Below are 16,473 nucleotides of genomic sequence, written 5' to 3' on the forward strand. Positions count from 1 at the left end.
ATCGAAATGAAATTCAATAATAAGCTCAATGACATTTGACCGAACACCTGCTAGGCGTGGTGTCTATCATGGACGTCGTCGACAGGGGGGCGGAGGGTATCTGGTTGCAGACGGATCCTGGGTGGACGGCGCTATAGTGCAAGGTGAGCGTGCGTGTGGGTGGTGGTTGCGGACGTCTGGCAATGCCCTGGTGACGGCCGGAGAGGTACAACCATGGCGTGAGAGGAGGAAAGCGCACATGCAAAGCAAGGGGAGCAAAGACGGAGTGGAAGAGAATGAGACCGGGAGTGAAATTCAAGTGGGCGGGGATGTTAGAGTCTACGTGATGGGCGGTTCGTACTCTTGCCCATTTGCTTTTAATTTACGGGGGAAAAACACGTCCGAACAATAGTGGGCGGTTTGATGGTTGGCGTTGGAGATGCCCTTACCCTGCCCATGACGTTGCCGAGCTCGATGCCGGCCATCACGCGCTCCTCCTCCCCGAGACCCCGAGCTAGCTCTTCCACCTGCTCCACCACGTCCGTTCCTCGCACGGCCAGTGCCGCACCATCCGCGGCGTCAGGCAGATGTCCGCTACCAGGCGATGGCCCATGGCCCGCCTCGCCCGTAACCTCTGGCACGACGCCCAGGCAGAAAACGGTGCACTGAGCCACTGACCCCGTCGCCGCACCTTTCCATGGGCCTGCGCTCCTTTTCGTCGTCGAGAACGGGGGCGCAGCGGAGGTGAGGAGGGTGTTCCGCTTCCCCGAGGTGTGCGCGAGGAGGGTGGGGGAGCTAGACGGCGGCATGCTGGACGCTACCAAGGCAGTCGCAATGTTGCAGCCGCTGACCGTCAGGAAGGGCGTCGTCGTCAGACAAGAGGAAGTCAGCCGCGTCGTCAGAAGGAAGGGGGAGCCGGCCCGTGTCCGGGTGATGACGAGCGACAGCGAGGTGTTCGACGGCGCCAAATGTGTCGTGACTGTTGGCGCATGGACGAGCAAGCTGGTAAGACCATGGTCGACGGTGTGGAGCTGCCAATCCAGCAGCTGGATATGCTCACCTTGTACTGGAAGATCAAGCCAAGCCATGAGCCCGTTCGGGCCACCTCAGTATACGTCTTGTGCTGCTGGAATGAGGAGACGACATGTGAGGCACTGCTCCAGCCTCCAGGAGCCAAAACGAGGAGACTACGTTGAGCTTCACGTGGGCGTTCTCTGGTGCGTGCGCTGCCGGCGTGACGAAGACGGCGAGCAGGGCGCCGACTACACCAGGGACACCGCGACGAGCTTCCTGCGCCGCTCGCCCTCTTTGGTGGGGAGCTTCTGCGCAGACTGCTCGTGATCGCGTGCTCAGGGTAGACCGCCACCGTGGGAGCCGTGAAGCGGTCGAGCGACGCGTCAAAGGAGTCGGAGGCGAAGCCGCGGCATCGGAATTTTTAGCACCCACTCAACTCTCTTAGAGCATCTCCAACGGCCGCGCTAAAGCGCCGCGCGCAAAAAATCTATTAGCGCGCGCGCTGCGGCTGGTTTTGCGCGTCCGCCTGTGCTGGCTCCAGCAGTCGCGCCGAAATGCAGCGCGCTAAAATGCAGCGCGCGCGACTCGCCGGGCATTTTGCATATATGGATATTTTGGACAAAAATGAACATGTAAAATTTGACACAAACAAGTTCATGCCCACAAATTCATCAAAATCATGCCCACAAGTTCATCAACCAAGTTCCGGCGGCTGCGGCGGCGGCGGCCGGGGGGGGGGGGGGGGGGGGGGTCGCAGATGTACAGCGGGGCGCCGGTGTGCGCGTCCATGGCGGGGGCAGGGCGCCGGCGCCGGCGCGCGCGGGGCATAGGACGAGGAGAGGGAGAGAGTGCAGGCGCGAGCGCTCGAGTGTGCCGCGCGCTGTAGCTGGCGCTTCAAATACACCGCGGATAAGTGTTTTTGACCGCGCGCGCCGTTTTTGCGCGCCGGCTGGAGCGAGCCGCCGCGTTGCGCGCACGCTAAAAAGGCCTATTTTGCGGCGCGGCACTAGTTTAGCGCGGCTGTTGGAGATGCTCTTAGGCCTTGTTCGGTTGTAGCAGAATTAATCCTCTAGTGGATTTAATCCTTTAGAGGATTGGGTGATCCCCGCTTGACACCAAAACCACTTGGGGACCAAATCCCTGCCAATATGCAATCCACGCCACTCTCATGCATTTGGTTAGTCCCCAAGGGCATTGGACCACAGGGACAACAGTATTGACATAGATGAAGTGGTACATATAGATAACAACAATTCTCATGCAGTAATGACACAGATGCAGATTGAAGTGACAATAACACTGACAGTTTAAAACACTTATTATCCCAACAACAACAACAATTCTAAGATTTGAACAGGGCACAAATACTAACAAAAATAATAGCAATTTGGAGCATACATAATATATAATATGTTGAATAGACCACAAGAGCTTAATTATCAGTTCCTCCCAAATTCTTCCACGCTACAGTCAGTCGTTTCAGAAATAGTGTTTAGTTTCTCTACAAATATTACATGGACAAAACCCAGCGAATAGATATGAAGCCTTCCACTGAAAAGCACACACAAATAGATCCAAGTCGCGGCACCTTCGCTCTTCTTCTGAAGCATTCTTATGTAGAACTCCTGCTTTTTGAAACCATTCAAACCCAAAATTAGTTTGAGAGTGAAATACTTGGCAGTTTTATTTCCAGGAATGGAAACAATGAGAAAAACACACATAAACAGTAGGTAAATCAATCTCTATCCTTTGATCTATGTTAAAAGCATCCCTTTTTATTTTCTAGGGACAAGGCATCATAGCAGTTTAGAAATAGACAATGACTACAACCACAAGAAAATCAGCCTAGACTAGCTACAATACAAGCACTTGTCAACCTGTGTCGATACATCAAGCAATCATTTGAAAAAAGGTTGTATTATTCAAGCAAAGTATTCCTATAACCAGTCAGTCTAATAATTTGCAAAAGAACTTCATAAATATATTTAAAACAACTATCCATTTCAGCAGAAAATAATGTCTTTACAGCAGCAGCAGCAACAACAACATGGACTAAATGGCTAGCAAGGAGTTTAGTAACATGGACTAATTGAAAAGAGGAGTACCTGAGTTATTCCATTTCAGCTCTCAGCCACATAAGAGCAGTCTCCGGTCTGGCACTCATGAAAATCTCTCGGTTCTCGGGGATCTTGAAGACTCGGAAAGCCTTGACTTCTTCTTCAAGTGTGATCTCCATTGTTTTCAGCAGATCAATGCAGTTTTTGATAGAGTACTCATCCACGACCCTTGGCTTATTCCTCTCATCCTCCACCTGCTTCGTCCTTATTTCCAAGTACTTCTCCATCATTGCAGCCACATCACCATTCGCCCCCCTCCTTCTCTTTGGTTCTTTCTCTTCTCCATTTCTTGAGGGTGCAGTAGCCAAATTTGGTTGAGTTTGCTGGGGCTCCACAACAATGTTTTCTTGCACGTAAACCTCATCAACATCATCATCAATCTGCACCCTTTCTCCTCCAAGATTCTCACCATCAGCTGATGTTTCTCCGTGATTCTTGCTAGCTCCTCCAAGATTCTCGAGATGTGATTGGGTTGAGCAATGTGATGACTCGATAGAGGTGAAGTTATATGTCCCTTCTGCAGTTTGGCCTACAAGTTAAAGTGACAATCAAATATAAGATTTCAAACTAGAAGAGTAAACAAACATAAAACAATGACATGAGTATATGAATGAAGTTGATAACTAACCATCATGCAATTCTCCCAAAGCTTCAAAAAGAGGGAAGGCTTTTGTCTTGAACTTTCCAGCTTTAGGGTGTGACTACATAGTTGACAAGAAAATGATATTAGAGCATGCAACAAGTAATGAAACTTTTAGGGAATAACAATGACATTCTTACTATGATGATGTTTTTCCAAAGTGGTGGATCCGCTAGAATCCTGCACTGCTGGTCGTCCCATGAAACACCACTTTGCTTCCTTATCTCTTTGATCATCTTGTATTCTTTTTTCAACTCTTTTTCCTTTTCTTGGATTTTCTTCTTCTCGTACCTAGCATAAGGATTCTTTTGGTGGAATTTCTTCACTATCGTATTCCATGCTTCTGAGCTCCATCCATTTTGACCCTTATGTTCAGGTGTATCATGCTCACGAAGCAAGTCCACAAGATCTTTCTCAAGGCTTGCATTCCACTGTGCTCTATCTTCCGCATTTCCACATTGTATGTTAATGTACCTTTTTCTATCTTAACTATTTTGGTTTTAAGCAAATAAAGTCCCGACAAGAGAAATAAAGTCACGGCTAGTTTATTACCTTTGGGAGACCCTCTCCTCCTCTTTGTCACACTACTTGTAGGAGGTGATGCTCTATCCCTTTCGACAGCTTTTTTGAGGAGTCTCAACCTTGGTGACCCTCGAGCAGTCATCATAGTGACTTCTGAACAATATTCATGACATGAACAATAGAAAAAAACATAAACTTCTACACTATACTTATTACTACTACACTACAAATGACAAGTTATGCATGTCGATAATCAGCCCACATTTGATGAGCAATGGCATCTCTAAGGTTGTCGCCTTCATGGTTGATTTGATGATTTTGAGGAATATCACCGTCAGGAAGATCAACAAAATTCATGACAGGTATATTGTTTGGTTGGTTATCTAACCAACGCTCATCTCCTTTTTCAGATTGGATGATGTTATGTAAGATTGCCGCCGCTGCTGGTAGCTTGACTTGGTTCTCTATTCGATGATGCGTGCCCACTTTTAGGATTGGGAACCGCTTCTTCAAGATTCCTAATCCCCGTTCGATGTGATTTCGTAACACGGCATGATGGAGATTGAATAGCTCCCTATGATTTTGGGGTCGACGGCGACCGCGTGCAAACTCCTTCAGATGGTACCGAACACCACGATACGGTGCCAAGAAGTAAGGTGTGTTGGCATAACCACCATCAACCAAATAAAACTTGCCCGGAGGTACATGAAATCCACTATTAAGTGCTGACCGGAGAACTTTAGCATCGGTAGCAGATCCCTCCCAGCCACAAGAAATGAAGGTGAAGTTCAGGTCGAAGTCGCACACGACCATAACATTATGGCTTATGGTCCCTTTCCTATTTCTGAATGGTGCGGCTTTTTCTCCTGAAATTGTTATGGGAACATGTGTCCCATCAATTGCGCCAATGCAGTTCTGCAACGAAATACTATAACTTAGCACCTATAACATGAAGAGTAAGTTATCGATGTGGATCAAAGTTGGCGAAGCAAAAACCTGAAAATAAGGAAAGAATCTCGTGTCCGACTGAATCTTCGGATGCACTTGACTGGGATTTGGAGGCTTCAAAAAATGCTTGGAGAGAATAGGGATGATGTCAAAGAAATTCTTCATTTGCCAATGGAAAGTATCCGCGCTGTGACCAAACCGAACTTGAAGGTCTTCAAATGAAGAATTATGGGATAACATCCACAGAAATGATGCTAGTTTCTCTTCGACTTTAATTCTGGTATCTTTCACCAACTTCTCCCTTCGAAGATAATTAGCCAAAGATTTGAAGATACGCGGCTCCATCCTAAATGCTACCCGACAGTTTTTGACGTGCCCTTCGAGTAACTCCTTAACAAACATCTCGCCTGTTAGCGATGATGTATGACGCGGAATCCTCCGCTCCCTAAGAGCAACTCCATCGGTCTCTATCAAATGTAGTGCAGGGAAAACAAATAACATCATTTCGTCATCCTCCTCCTCCCTCTTCCTAACACGATCCCTCATTTCAGGATCCATTCCAAGTCTAAAGAAGAAAATTGTGGCTAGTTATTACTACTACACCAAATCAGTAAGAGTGCAAGTTCTACAAACAAACAGTTTACCAAAAAAACAATTGCAGTAAGAGCAAAAATTCTTCAACAACTACAATGTCTAGTAATGTAAGATATTAACATAGCTCTCAGCTTACCAAAAAAACAGTTTGTAACACAGATCTATCGACCAAGCAATAATAACCAACAGTACATGAATAAGGAGAAGATTAAAACAAGAGGATTAATCTACCTTGTCCTTCACGATGCTGCCCAATTCAGGGTCTTGCTGCAACTGTGAGGCGGCGAAGCTAGCTTATATCTGGCATCATCAAAATATCTGGCATTGGAACATCATCTAACAAAAAGGACAACACTAGAAAAAAGGACAACTACAATGTGTACCAATGAAGAACAGATGATGATCGCACTGGTGGAAAAAGGGCCTTTGGTCGTGGTTCGCAACTGCCATTAGTCGCGGTTGCGCAACCGCGACCAAACAGGCGCGACTAAAGGCCCCCCCTTTAGTCGCGGTTGCTTAAGAACCGCGACTAAAGGCCCGTCCACGTGGGCGCCAGGCGGCCGTCGGGGCGGAGGACCTTTAGTCGCGGTTCTTCTGGCCAACCGCGACTAAAGGCCGCCGCAGGTTTAGGGTTTTAGCCCCCCCCCCTAAACCTGTTTTCTGTTTAATTTGTATTGTTTTATTTCTTTTGTGCTTTATTTTAATTTTGAAGGAGTTTCACATATTCTACGGTACTACATACATGCATATGAATGTACAATTTCAAACAAATTTGAAATTAGAACCAAAAAGAATTCAAGAGGAATATACAATATATATTCAATATCATCGGATGACCATATACAATTTTGAACAAGTTTCCATACATAATTTAATGCATATAAAGTTCTACGTCCTCGTAATGGTGTTCTCCTTTAGGATGGAGGACTTCCCTCCTGAACCATCCAGCTAGTTCCTCTTGAAGTGGTTGGAAGCGAGCTTCTGGACTAAGCATCATCCGGAGGTTATTCCTCTGAGCATTGGTATCACTCGGAACCCGCCGCTCAGAGGTGTATCTCCGGATCATCTCACAGACATAGTATGCACATAGATTGGTCCCCGCTGGCTGAATATCCTCACCATTCTTAGCCTTTAACCTTTTGAATTCTAGCTCTTTTTTGAATTCACCGAGGCAAAGAAAATTAAATGAACAAGAGAGTTATTAGTTACTTGATATTAGGAAATGAACGAAATAGGCCGATCGATATAGAGCGCAAATGAATGAAAATAATTACTTCTGCAGCATTCTTCTCATGCCGCCCCAAAGCTTTGGATCCTTATTCAGAGAGTCGTGGACGAGACATTCTGAGGTGTCAACTTTAATTACTAGCAGAATCCAGTGGAACCTGCGGACACGATACATGCACAGTACGTCATGCATAACTCTTCGATTAGCCGGCCACATACCATGCATGGAGTAAACAAAAGAGAATGTGCTCAAGACAGAAACACTCACCCAAAATGGTAAGGAAATAGAATATCACTTTTGAGTTCCTGCTTTGTAAGAAACTGCCACAGGTCTGCCTCCATGTCGGCGGGGTGATGCTCCAACACATATCCATTAACGATGTGTGGGTCAATGAACCCAACATCATGGATGTTCCTTACTCTGCATTCCTTAATCTTCATTCTGCATGTATAATAGCGGACACAACAATATAGTTAGGACATATATATAGTGCAGGCAATATGAACGAGATGGGGTAGAAATAAATCACTTACAGAACGTAGCAACTGATGATAGATTTGTCGAGCTCGCGCAGATTGAAAAGCTGGAACAATTCACTCAGATGAATTTGTACATAGTAATGTTTGAAGTGATGCTCATATCTAACTTCCGCATAAATATATTCTTTGGCGTTTTTATTTTTTATGTAACCCTTGTACCATTTCAGCAGACCTTTCATTTGTGGAGGTAGATCCTCTTCCTGCGCAGGCTCGACGAGAGGCCCATTCTTCACATATGTAATTACTACCTCCTTCATTGGCGCCTCATCAAGGCCTAACAGTTCATGAAGAGTAATACCTAAGTTGGCCGCTTGTTCTCTGGCACTCGTTACAGTCAATCCATGTGCTGCCGCAGCTGCTATGATATCGGGGTCATCCGGACCGGCGGCTTTCACTATAAGCGGGGCAATCGATTGTTTACTTTGTTTCCCGAGCTGGGCAACTCGTTTCCCGCTTTTTTTACTTTCTAATTCCGTTTTCTCGGCCTCCTCCAAGGCTTTGTTCTCCTGGTTCTCCGCCCGCTCTTTCTTCTCCTTCAACATGAGTGCCTGCCTACGAAGTTCACGTGCATAGTCGTCAGGTAGATTCTTCGCGGCTTGGGACGGTGTGCTCAAAAATGACTTAGCCCACTTCTTTTGCTCATCAGAAAATACTGGCTTGGGCTCGGGCTCTCTTTTCTTCTTGCAGTCCGCCTTCCATTTCTCATGATCAGCAGCCGCGGCCGCGGCAGTTTCCTCGGCACTACGTTCCCAAGGCCTTGTGGGGAGAGGCTTCAGTGATGGCTCCGGTACCTTTGTGGTCTTAGGTACATAAGGGTCCGGGTTAATAATCCAGGACTGCTTCTGCTTCTTTGCCGGAGGTGGATTGGGGGGCGGCGTCTGATCACCCGCCGGACGAGGACTGGGGGGCGGCGTCTGATCACCCGCCAGACGTTGTGGACTGGGGGGCGTCGGCTGACGTGACGGAGGTGTAGGTGAACCGCCACCACCGTAGGGGGGTGGACTTGTTGTCCTTGGCGCCTCGCCTGGAAACTTGATAAACTTCTTTTGCCATAGAATGAAATGGCGCTTGACATCTCCAAGTCTTTTCTCCCCTTCAGGTGTAGCAATGTTAATCTCCAGGTCCTCAAACCCTTGGACTATGTCCTCCACCGTGACACGAGCATAGCAATCTTGAATGGGGTTGTTGTGGTGGAGTGCTCCAGGTAAACATGGTAAAGCACTGCCAATGGCTACCTTCATGGACATGTTCCCGATAGGATAATACAGATGACATTCTTTCATCTCCTTTATATCGTCCACGGGGTAGCGAGGAGGCTCCGGTGCAGTAATTTCGACCACCAGAGGCTCCGGTGCAGTAATTTCGACCACCAGAGGCTCCGGTGCAGTAATTTCGATCGTCGGTGCATCTGCACCAGCCGATGGGGCCTCCGTGGAAGCCACACTGCTTCTCCGCTGCTGGCTTCTGAGATCCGCTGGATGATCTTCATGCTGCGCCCGAGTTGCATCTCTTTCGGCTACTAGTACACTCACGGTTTTCTTCATCACATCCATTTCCGATGCCAACCGCGCCACAACATCTGCTTCCCGATCCATCTTTCTCTTCCGGCTTCTGTAACCGTACGGGTCATCGTTCTGGGGGAACCCTATTTTCCACGGAATGTGCCCCATGCCTCGTACACGTCCTCCGTGTTCAGGATTCCCGAGGGCTTTTGTCAGCGCGTCGTTCTCTCTGTTGAACTTGATCTTCCCCTCTTCAGCATCCCTCATTGCGTCAATAAGGGCTTGGGTGGGTTTAATTATTTTGCCCCGGTAAACACACTCCCCTGTCTCCGGGTTCAGCGTTCCCCCATGCCCGTACCACCAGCTTTTGGCCCTTGGGTCCCATCCCTCCGTACCTGGACGGATTCCTCGCGCCCTCAGCTCGTTCTCCATCTTCTCCCACCTAGGCTCCCAAAGGCGATACCCTCCTGGCCCCATAATATGATTGTACTCCTTCTTAGCCGCATTTTCCTTATTTTTTTCGATATTTGAATGAACTGCTCCGATTTCTTTTGCTTCACAAATTCTGGCCAATCATGTTTCAGTTTCTCATATTGTCCTTTGAAATCCGGAGTCTTGTTCTGCTTGACAAAGTCATGGGCTAGATTTTGCTTGAATTTCCGGAATGCGTCGGCCATCTTATGAAGAGCGAACTGTTTGACTAGCCTCCTCCTCTCCTTGTTTTCCTCAATCTTGTTACCCTCCTCATCGAATTTGTTGTATTCCGGAGGTAGAACGAAATGTTCCATAAGCTTCTTGAAGCAATCTTTTTTTGTTCTCTTATCGACAAAAGTGAAACCAGCAATTCGTGCCTTCTTTGGCTTATTCCACTCCTGGACGGTGATCGAGACGTTGTCTCTAACAATGGCTCCGCATTGGTTGACAAACTTGGTGGCATTCTTGCGGGGCTCCAGCGGCCTGCCGGTTGCACTGTCGACAACCTCGATGGTGCATGTTTCTCCTTGTTTCATCGTCTTGGTTGCGCCACGCTTTGATGACGTACTCGATTGTTTCGACGATCCGGCCGAGGGCTAAAATAAGAAAGAGAGTCGCGCGCGTTAGTACACACATATTTATTCAAATCAGTTAGTTTGTATCACCAGAGGCTCAATGTATATATATACCTCAGCGCCGGAGGTGGTTGCTACTTCCATTTGAAGATCGTCGTTTATCGACGTTTGTTCGGCATCATCTTGCTGACGGCGCCCTTCATCTTCACCGTCAAGGTTCAGATAAGAAGAGATATCATCTTCTTCTTGTCCGGTCGGCACATATAGAATATCGCCGTTTATGATGCCGAACATATGTGCTTCACCGTCCGGATCATAGTTGTCCATAATCGGGTTAGCTCTATCGTCCGCCATTATGTCAGTCCTGAAAACATGTAGTAAAAACAAATTAATTAAGTGAAGAAGGGGGGCGGTGGCGGTGGCGGTGGCGAAAGGGCGGTGGCAAAAGGAGGGGGCGAGGAAGGGGTGGGAGAGGGTGTCGCGGTAGAGCGCGAGACGGGGCGGCAGACGACGGCGTCACGGAGAGGGAGGCGAGGACAACACACATGTATAACCCTCGCCGCCCCCTCTCGATCCCTAAAAAACACCACATGCATCGCCGCCCCCCTCGCCGCCCCCTCTCCGTATATACGTTTTTTTGTTAATTATCAAATTTTACGGTTTTTTTTGTTAATTATCAAGTTTTAAGTTATTTTATCGTTTTTGTTAAACTAATTAACTAGTTAAAATTAAAAAGAACAAAAAAAAAGAAAAAAAAGAAAAAATTCTCTCTCTCTCTCCACGATCTCGCTCTCTGTAGAGAGGCGCGCGCGTGCGCGCGCGGCAGCGTGGTCGGCCGGCGGCGTTGAGGGCGGGCGAGAGGCGGCGCGGTGGGCGAGGGAGGCCGGCGGGCGGCGTACGAGGGCGAGAGGGGCGGCGGGCGCCGTACGTGGGCGAGAGGGGGCGGCGGGCGATGGCGGGCGGCGTCGAGGGCGAGGGCGACGGCGGCAGGCCTTCGGCGCGGCAGAGAAGACGAGAAATGGAGGCGACGATTCGGGCCCTTGTATTTATAGCCCCCCCCTGTAGTCGCGGTTGGGGAGGCGACCCGCGACTAAAGGGTAACCTTTAGTCGCGGTTGGCCAGACCAACCGCGACTAAAGGGGTTTTTGGCGGGTTTTTGCGTTCCCGCGCGCAACGACCTTTAGTCGCGGTTGGGCAGGCCAACCGCGACTAAAGGTATTTTTCAAAATACCTTTTCTTTTTCAAAATCTTAAAAATACAAATAATATATCAAAAAATTCAGAAACATAAAACTAATTCAATTCAATATGTTAAAAACACAAATATTATATCAAAAAATTCAGAAAAATAAAACTAATTCAATTCAAAATTCTAAAAATACAAATAATATATCAAAAAATTAAGAAAAATAAAACTAATTCAATTCAAAATGTTAAAAATACAAATAATATATCAAAAAATTCAGAAAAATAAAACTAATTCAATTCAAAATCTTAAAAATACAAATAATATATCAAAAAATTAAGAAAAATAAAACTAACTAAATTCAATATGTTAAAAATACAAATAATATATCAAAAAATTCAGAAAAATAGAACTAATTCAATTCAATATGTTAAAAACACAAATATTATATCAAAAAATTCAGAAAAATAAAACTAATTCAATTCAAAATTCTAAAAATACAAATAATATATCAAAAAATTAAGAAAAATAAAACTAATTCAATTCAAAATGTTAAAAATACAAATAATATATCAAAAAATTCAGAAAAATAAAACTAATTCAATTCAAAATCTTAAAAATACAAATAATATATCAAAAAATTAAGAAAAATAAAACTAATTCAATTCAATATGTTAAAAATACAAATAATATATCAAAAAATTCAGAAAAATAGAACTAATTCAATTCAATATGTTAAAAACACAAATATTATATCAAAAAATTCAGAAAAATAAAACTAATTCAATTCAAAATTCTAAAAATACAAATAATATATCAAAAAATTAAGAAAAATAAAACTAATTCAATTCAAAATAATATATCAGAGGCCGGCCGTCGGCTATGGTGGTACGGCCGGACTCTGCAGAGCGTCATGGACTACATCACGGCCGGCGATATCCCCCGCCTGCGCTACCCTCAGTTCGAGCCACGAGCGCCACCCGACGACAGCGACGACAGCAGCGACGACGACGGCGGCAACTTAGAAGGCGACGACTACCAGTACAACGGCGGCGGCTATGAAGACTACGAGTATGCATATTATACGCCTAGGTAGGAGTATGACTAAATCACTCCAAATTTCATGTATCATCAATGGTATCTCGAATCATTCGAAAATGGACACCAAACACATCACGGGTAATATAATTCACATGATCCATTCAACAAAGTTTGGTACAATAAATTATTACACATCATTTCTTCCCTTGTGTCCCTGCTTGCTTACGATTGTGCCGTATCCATGGAGCATCCTCATCATTTAACTTAATGCTTGGGTCGGTGTTCACTTTGAAGGGCGGAATTTCAGCAAACATATTATAATCTTCTGACATGTCTGTCTTGTCCTCCACTCCCACGATGTTTCTTTTCCCTGAAAGAACAATGTGGCGCTTTGGATCATCGCATGATGTACTGATTGTTTTCTTATCTTTCCGTTTCCTCGGTTTGCTACTCATGTCCTTCACATAGAAAACCTGAGCGACATCTTTCGCTAGGACGAATGGTTCGTCAAGGTAACCAAGATTGTTGAAATCCACCATTGTCATTCCGTATTGCTGGTCCACCTTTACCCCACCTCCTGTTAGCTTGAACCATTTGCACCGGAACAAAGGGACCTTAAAGGAGGGTCCATAGTCAAGTTCCCATATCTCCTCTATGTAACCATAATATGTGACCTTTTGCCCATTCTCGGTTGCTGCATCAAAGCGGACACCACTGTTTTGGTTGGTGCTCTTTTTATCTTGGGCGATCGTGTAAAATGTATTCCCATTTATCTTGTACCCTTGGAAAGTCGTTATAGTCGAAGATGGTGTCTTGGCCAACATGTACAGCTGATCTACAACATCATTGTCATTCATTAAATGTTTTCTCAACCAACTGCCGAAAGTCTCCATGTGGGCCTTCCTAATCCAGGATTCAGGCTTCCCCGGGTTGTCCGAGCGTAAAATATTCTTGTGTTTCTCAAAGTACGGAGCCACCAAGCTGGAATTGGTCAGTACAGTGTGGTGTGCTTCAGTCAGAGAATGGCCGTCCATACATATCGTTGATTTCCTTCCGATCGTGCCTTTTCCACTTAGTCTCCCCTCGTGCCGCGATCGAGGAAGACCAACCGGCTTAAGGTCAAGAACAAAGTCAACACAAAACTCAATTACCTCCTCATTTCCATAGCCCTTGGCGATGCTTCCTTCTGGCCTAGCACGGTTACGAACATATTTCTTTAATACTCCCATGAACCTCTCGAAGGGGAACATATTGTGTAGAAATACAGGACCGAGAATGAAAATCTCTTCGACTAGGTGAACCAAGAGGTGCGTCATAATATTGAAGAAGGATGGCGGGAACACCAACTCGAAACTGACAAGACATTGGATCACATCGTTCTGTAACCGTGGTAGATCTTCTGGATTGATTACCTTCTGAGAGATTGCATTGAGGAATGCACATAGCTTCACAATGGCTACTCGAACATTTTCCGGCAGGAGCCCCCTCAAAGCAATCGGAAGCAATTGCGTCATAATCACGTGGCAGTCGTGAGACTTCAGATTTTGGAACTTTTTCTCCGCCATGTTTATTATTCCCTTTATATTGGACGAGAATCCAGACGGGACCTTCATACTGCTCAGGCATTCAAAAAAGATGACCTTCTCTTCTTTGGTCAGAGCGTAGCTGGCACGACCTTGAAACCATTCCGGATGCCGGTCATCAGGGTCTTTCAAACGTTGCTGGTCCTGCCGTGCTTCCTTTGTATCATTTGTCTTCCCATACACGCCCAAGAAGCTTAGGAGGTTCACGCAAATATTCTTCGTAACGTGCATCACGTCGATTGCAGAGCGGACTTCTAGGACTTTCCAATATTCTAGCTCCCAGAATATAGATTTCTTCTTCCACATGGCTGCGTGCACGTCAGCTCCCTTCGGAACTGATTGTCCGCCAGGACCCTTTCCAAAGATGACTTTCAAATCCTTGACCATATCAAATACCTCAGCACCAGTGCGTTCCGCAGGCTTCGGCCGGTGATCTGCCTTGCCGTTGTAATGCTTGCCTTTCTTTCTTACTGGATGAATTTTCAGAAGAAATCGACGATGCCCAAGGTACACGTTCTTATTACAATTTGGCAAATGTACACTTTCAGTCTCATGTAAGCAGTGCGTGCATGCATTGTATCCCTTATTTGACAGTCCCGAAAGCTTACTAAGAGCAGGCCAATCGTTGATGGTTACGAAAAGCAACGCTCATAGGTTAAATTCCTCTTTTTTGTGCTCATCCCACACACGGACACCAGGTCTGCCCCACAGCTGTAAAAGTTCATCAACTAATGGCCTTAGGTACACATCGATGTCGTTGCCGGGTTGCTTCGGACCTTGGATGAGCACTGGCATCATAATGAACTTCCGCTTCATGCACAACCAAGGAGGAAGGTTGTAGATGCATAAAGTCACGGGCCAGGTGCTATGGCTGGAGCTCTGCTCGCCAAAAGGATTCATGCCATCTGTACTTAGACCAAATCTTATGTTCCTTGCGTCAGCTGCAAAATCTTTGAACTCTCTGTCGATCTTTCTCCATTGCGTTCCATCTGCGGTGTGTCTCAACTCCCCGTCCGACTTACGATCCTCTTTGTGCCATCGCAACAACTTGGCATGCTCTTTGTGCCTGAACAGACGTTTCAACCGTGGTATTATAGGAGCATACCACATCACCTTGGAGGGAACCCTCTTCCTGGGTTTCTCGCCCTCAACATCGTCACCAGGGTCATCGCCTCTGATCTTATAACGCAATGCAGTGCATACCGGGCATTCATTCAAATTCTCGTATTCACCGCGGTAGAGGATGCAGTCGTTGATGCATGCATGTATCTTCAGAACCTCTAAACCTAGAGGGCAGACAACCTTCTTTGCTTCGTACGTACTGGCGGGCAACTCGTTATTCTTTGGAAACATATTCTTCAACATTTTCAGCAAGTTTTCAAATGCCGAGTCAGCTACACCTGCCTGTGCCTTCCATTTCAGCAAATCCAGTGTGCAGCCCAGCTTTTTCAGACCATCATCGCATCCGGGGTACAACGACTTTCTGTGATCCTCTAACATGCGATCCAAATTCTCCCTCTCCTTTTCAGTTTCGCAGCGTCTCCGTGCATCAGCAATGGTCCGACCAAGATCATCAACGGTCTCATCACGTGCCTCTTCTTCACCTTCACCTTCAGCATCCTCCATGAAAGTATCACCGAAATGAGCAAGATAGCTTTCATCGATGAAACCATCCCCTTCTTCATCTTCTTCCATTATAACCCCTCTTCTCCATGCTTGGTCCAACAATTATAGCTTGGCATGAAACCGTGCCGAAGCAGGTGCAGGTGAACTTCTCTTGAGGAAGAGTAACCCTTCTGATTCTTACATTCAACACATGGACAGATAACAAAGCCCTTCTGCTTGTTCGCATTAGCCACTACAAGGAAATCTTTCAAACCCGTAGTGAACTTGCGGGAGAGTCGGTTACCGTACATCCATTGCCGATTCATCTGCATTATTATAATATAAAATATATAATTAACCATCATGCATTTGTTAAACTAACTAGCTATAAACAATAGAAATTAAACAATGAACAACACACATGCATATTTTATCAATGACACACATGCATGAAAGGTTCAAGTTGCTAACCGCGATCGAGGAGGAAAAAATAAATGAGGAACCTCAAGTGTGGCTCCAACACTTCATATCATGTTTATTTCACCCTCTTGGGGCATTTCATCAAACACCTTGTGTGCATAAGAGGAACCAAAAGCAAACCTACACCCCCTTGTGAAGCTTGTGAAGAGAAGTGGCACCAAATGGCTAAGTGAGCGTGCTGAACTGGTATATATAGGGGAGGAGCTTTAGTCGCGGTTGGCCTGGCCAACCACGACTAAAGCCTTTGGGCACCTTTAGTCGCGGTTGGCCTGGCCAACCGCGACTAAAGCCCCTCACGTGCACCAGCTGGCCACCGAGCGCCCTGGGCCCAGGCCTTTGGTCGCGGTTCGTCTGCCGAACCGCGACTAAAGACTTCATTAGTCGCGGTTCCTACAGTTTCGCGACTAATGGGGCTGGACGGAAGCCTCTTTTTCTACCAGTGTCACA

The 16,473-nt window shown here is 46.1% G+C and overlaps 1 protein-coding gene across 1 annotated transcript; it reads right to left on the minus strand.

Annotated features, from left to right (window-relative positions):
- Positions 1 to 3,499: 3,499 nt before the first annotated feature.
- Positions 3,500 to 5,085, minus strand: LOC123079534 (uncharacterized; the record flags this gene model as incomplete). Its single annotated transcript, XM_044502313.1, has 4 exons — positions 4,872 to 5,085; positions 3,891 to 4,192; positions 3,739 to 3,811; positions 3,500 to 3,639 (listed from the first exon to the last, which is right to left on the minus strand). Coding segments are annotated over exons 1-4 (729 nt in total), but the record flags the coding sequence as incomplete, so codon positions are not given.
- Positions 5,086 to 16,473: the final 11,388 nt, after the last annotated feature.

Source organism: Triticum aestivum, chromosome 1B (assembly GCF_018294505.1).
Source record: "Triticum aestivum cultivar Chinese Spring chromosome 1B, IWGSC CS RefSeq v2.1, whole genome shotgun sequence".
Lineage (NCBI taxonomy): Eukaryota > Viridiplantae > Streptophyta > Magnoliopsida > Poales > Poaceae > Triticum > Triticum aestivum.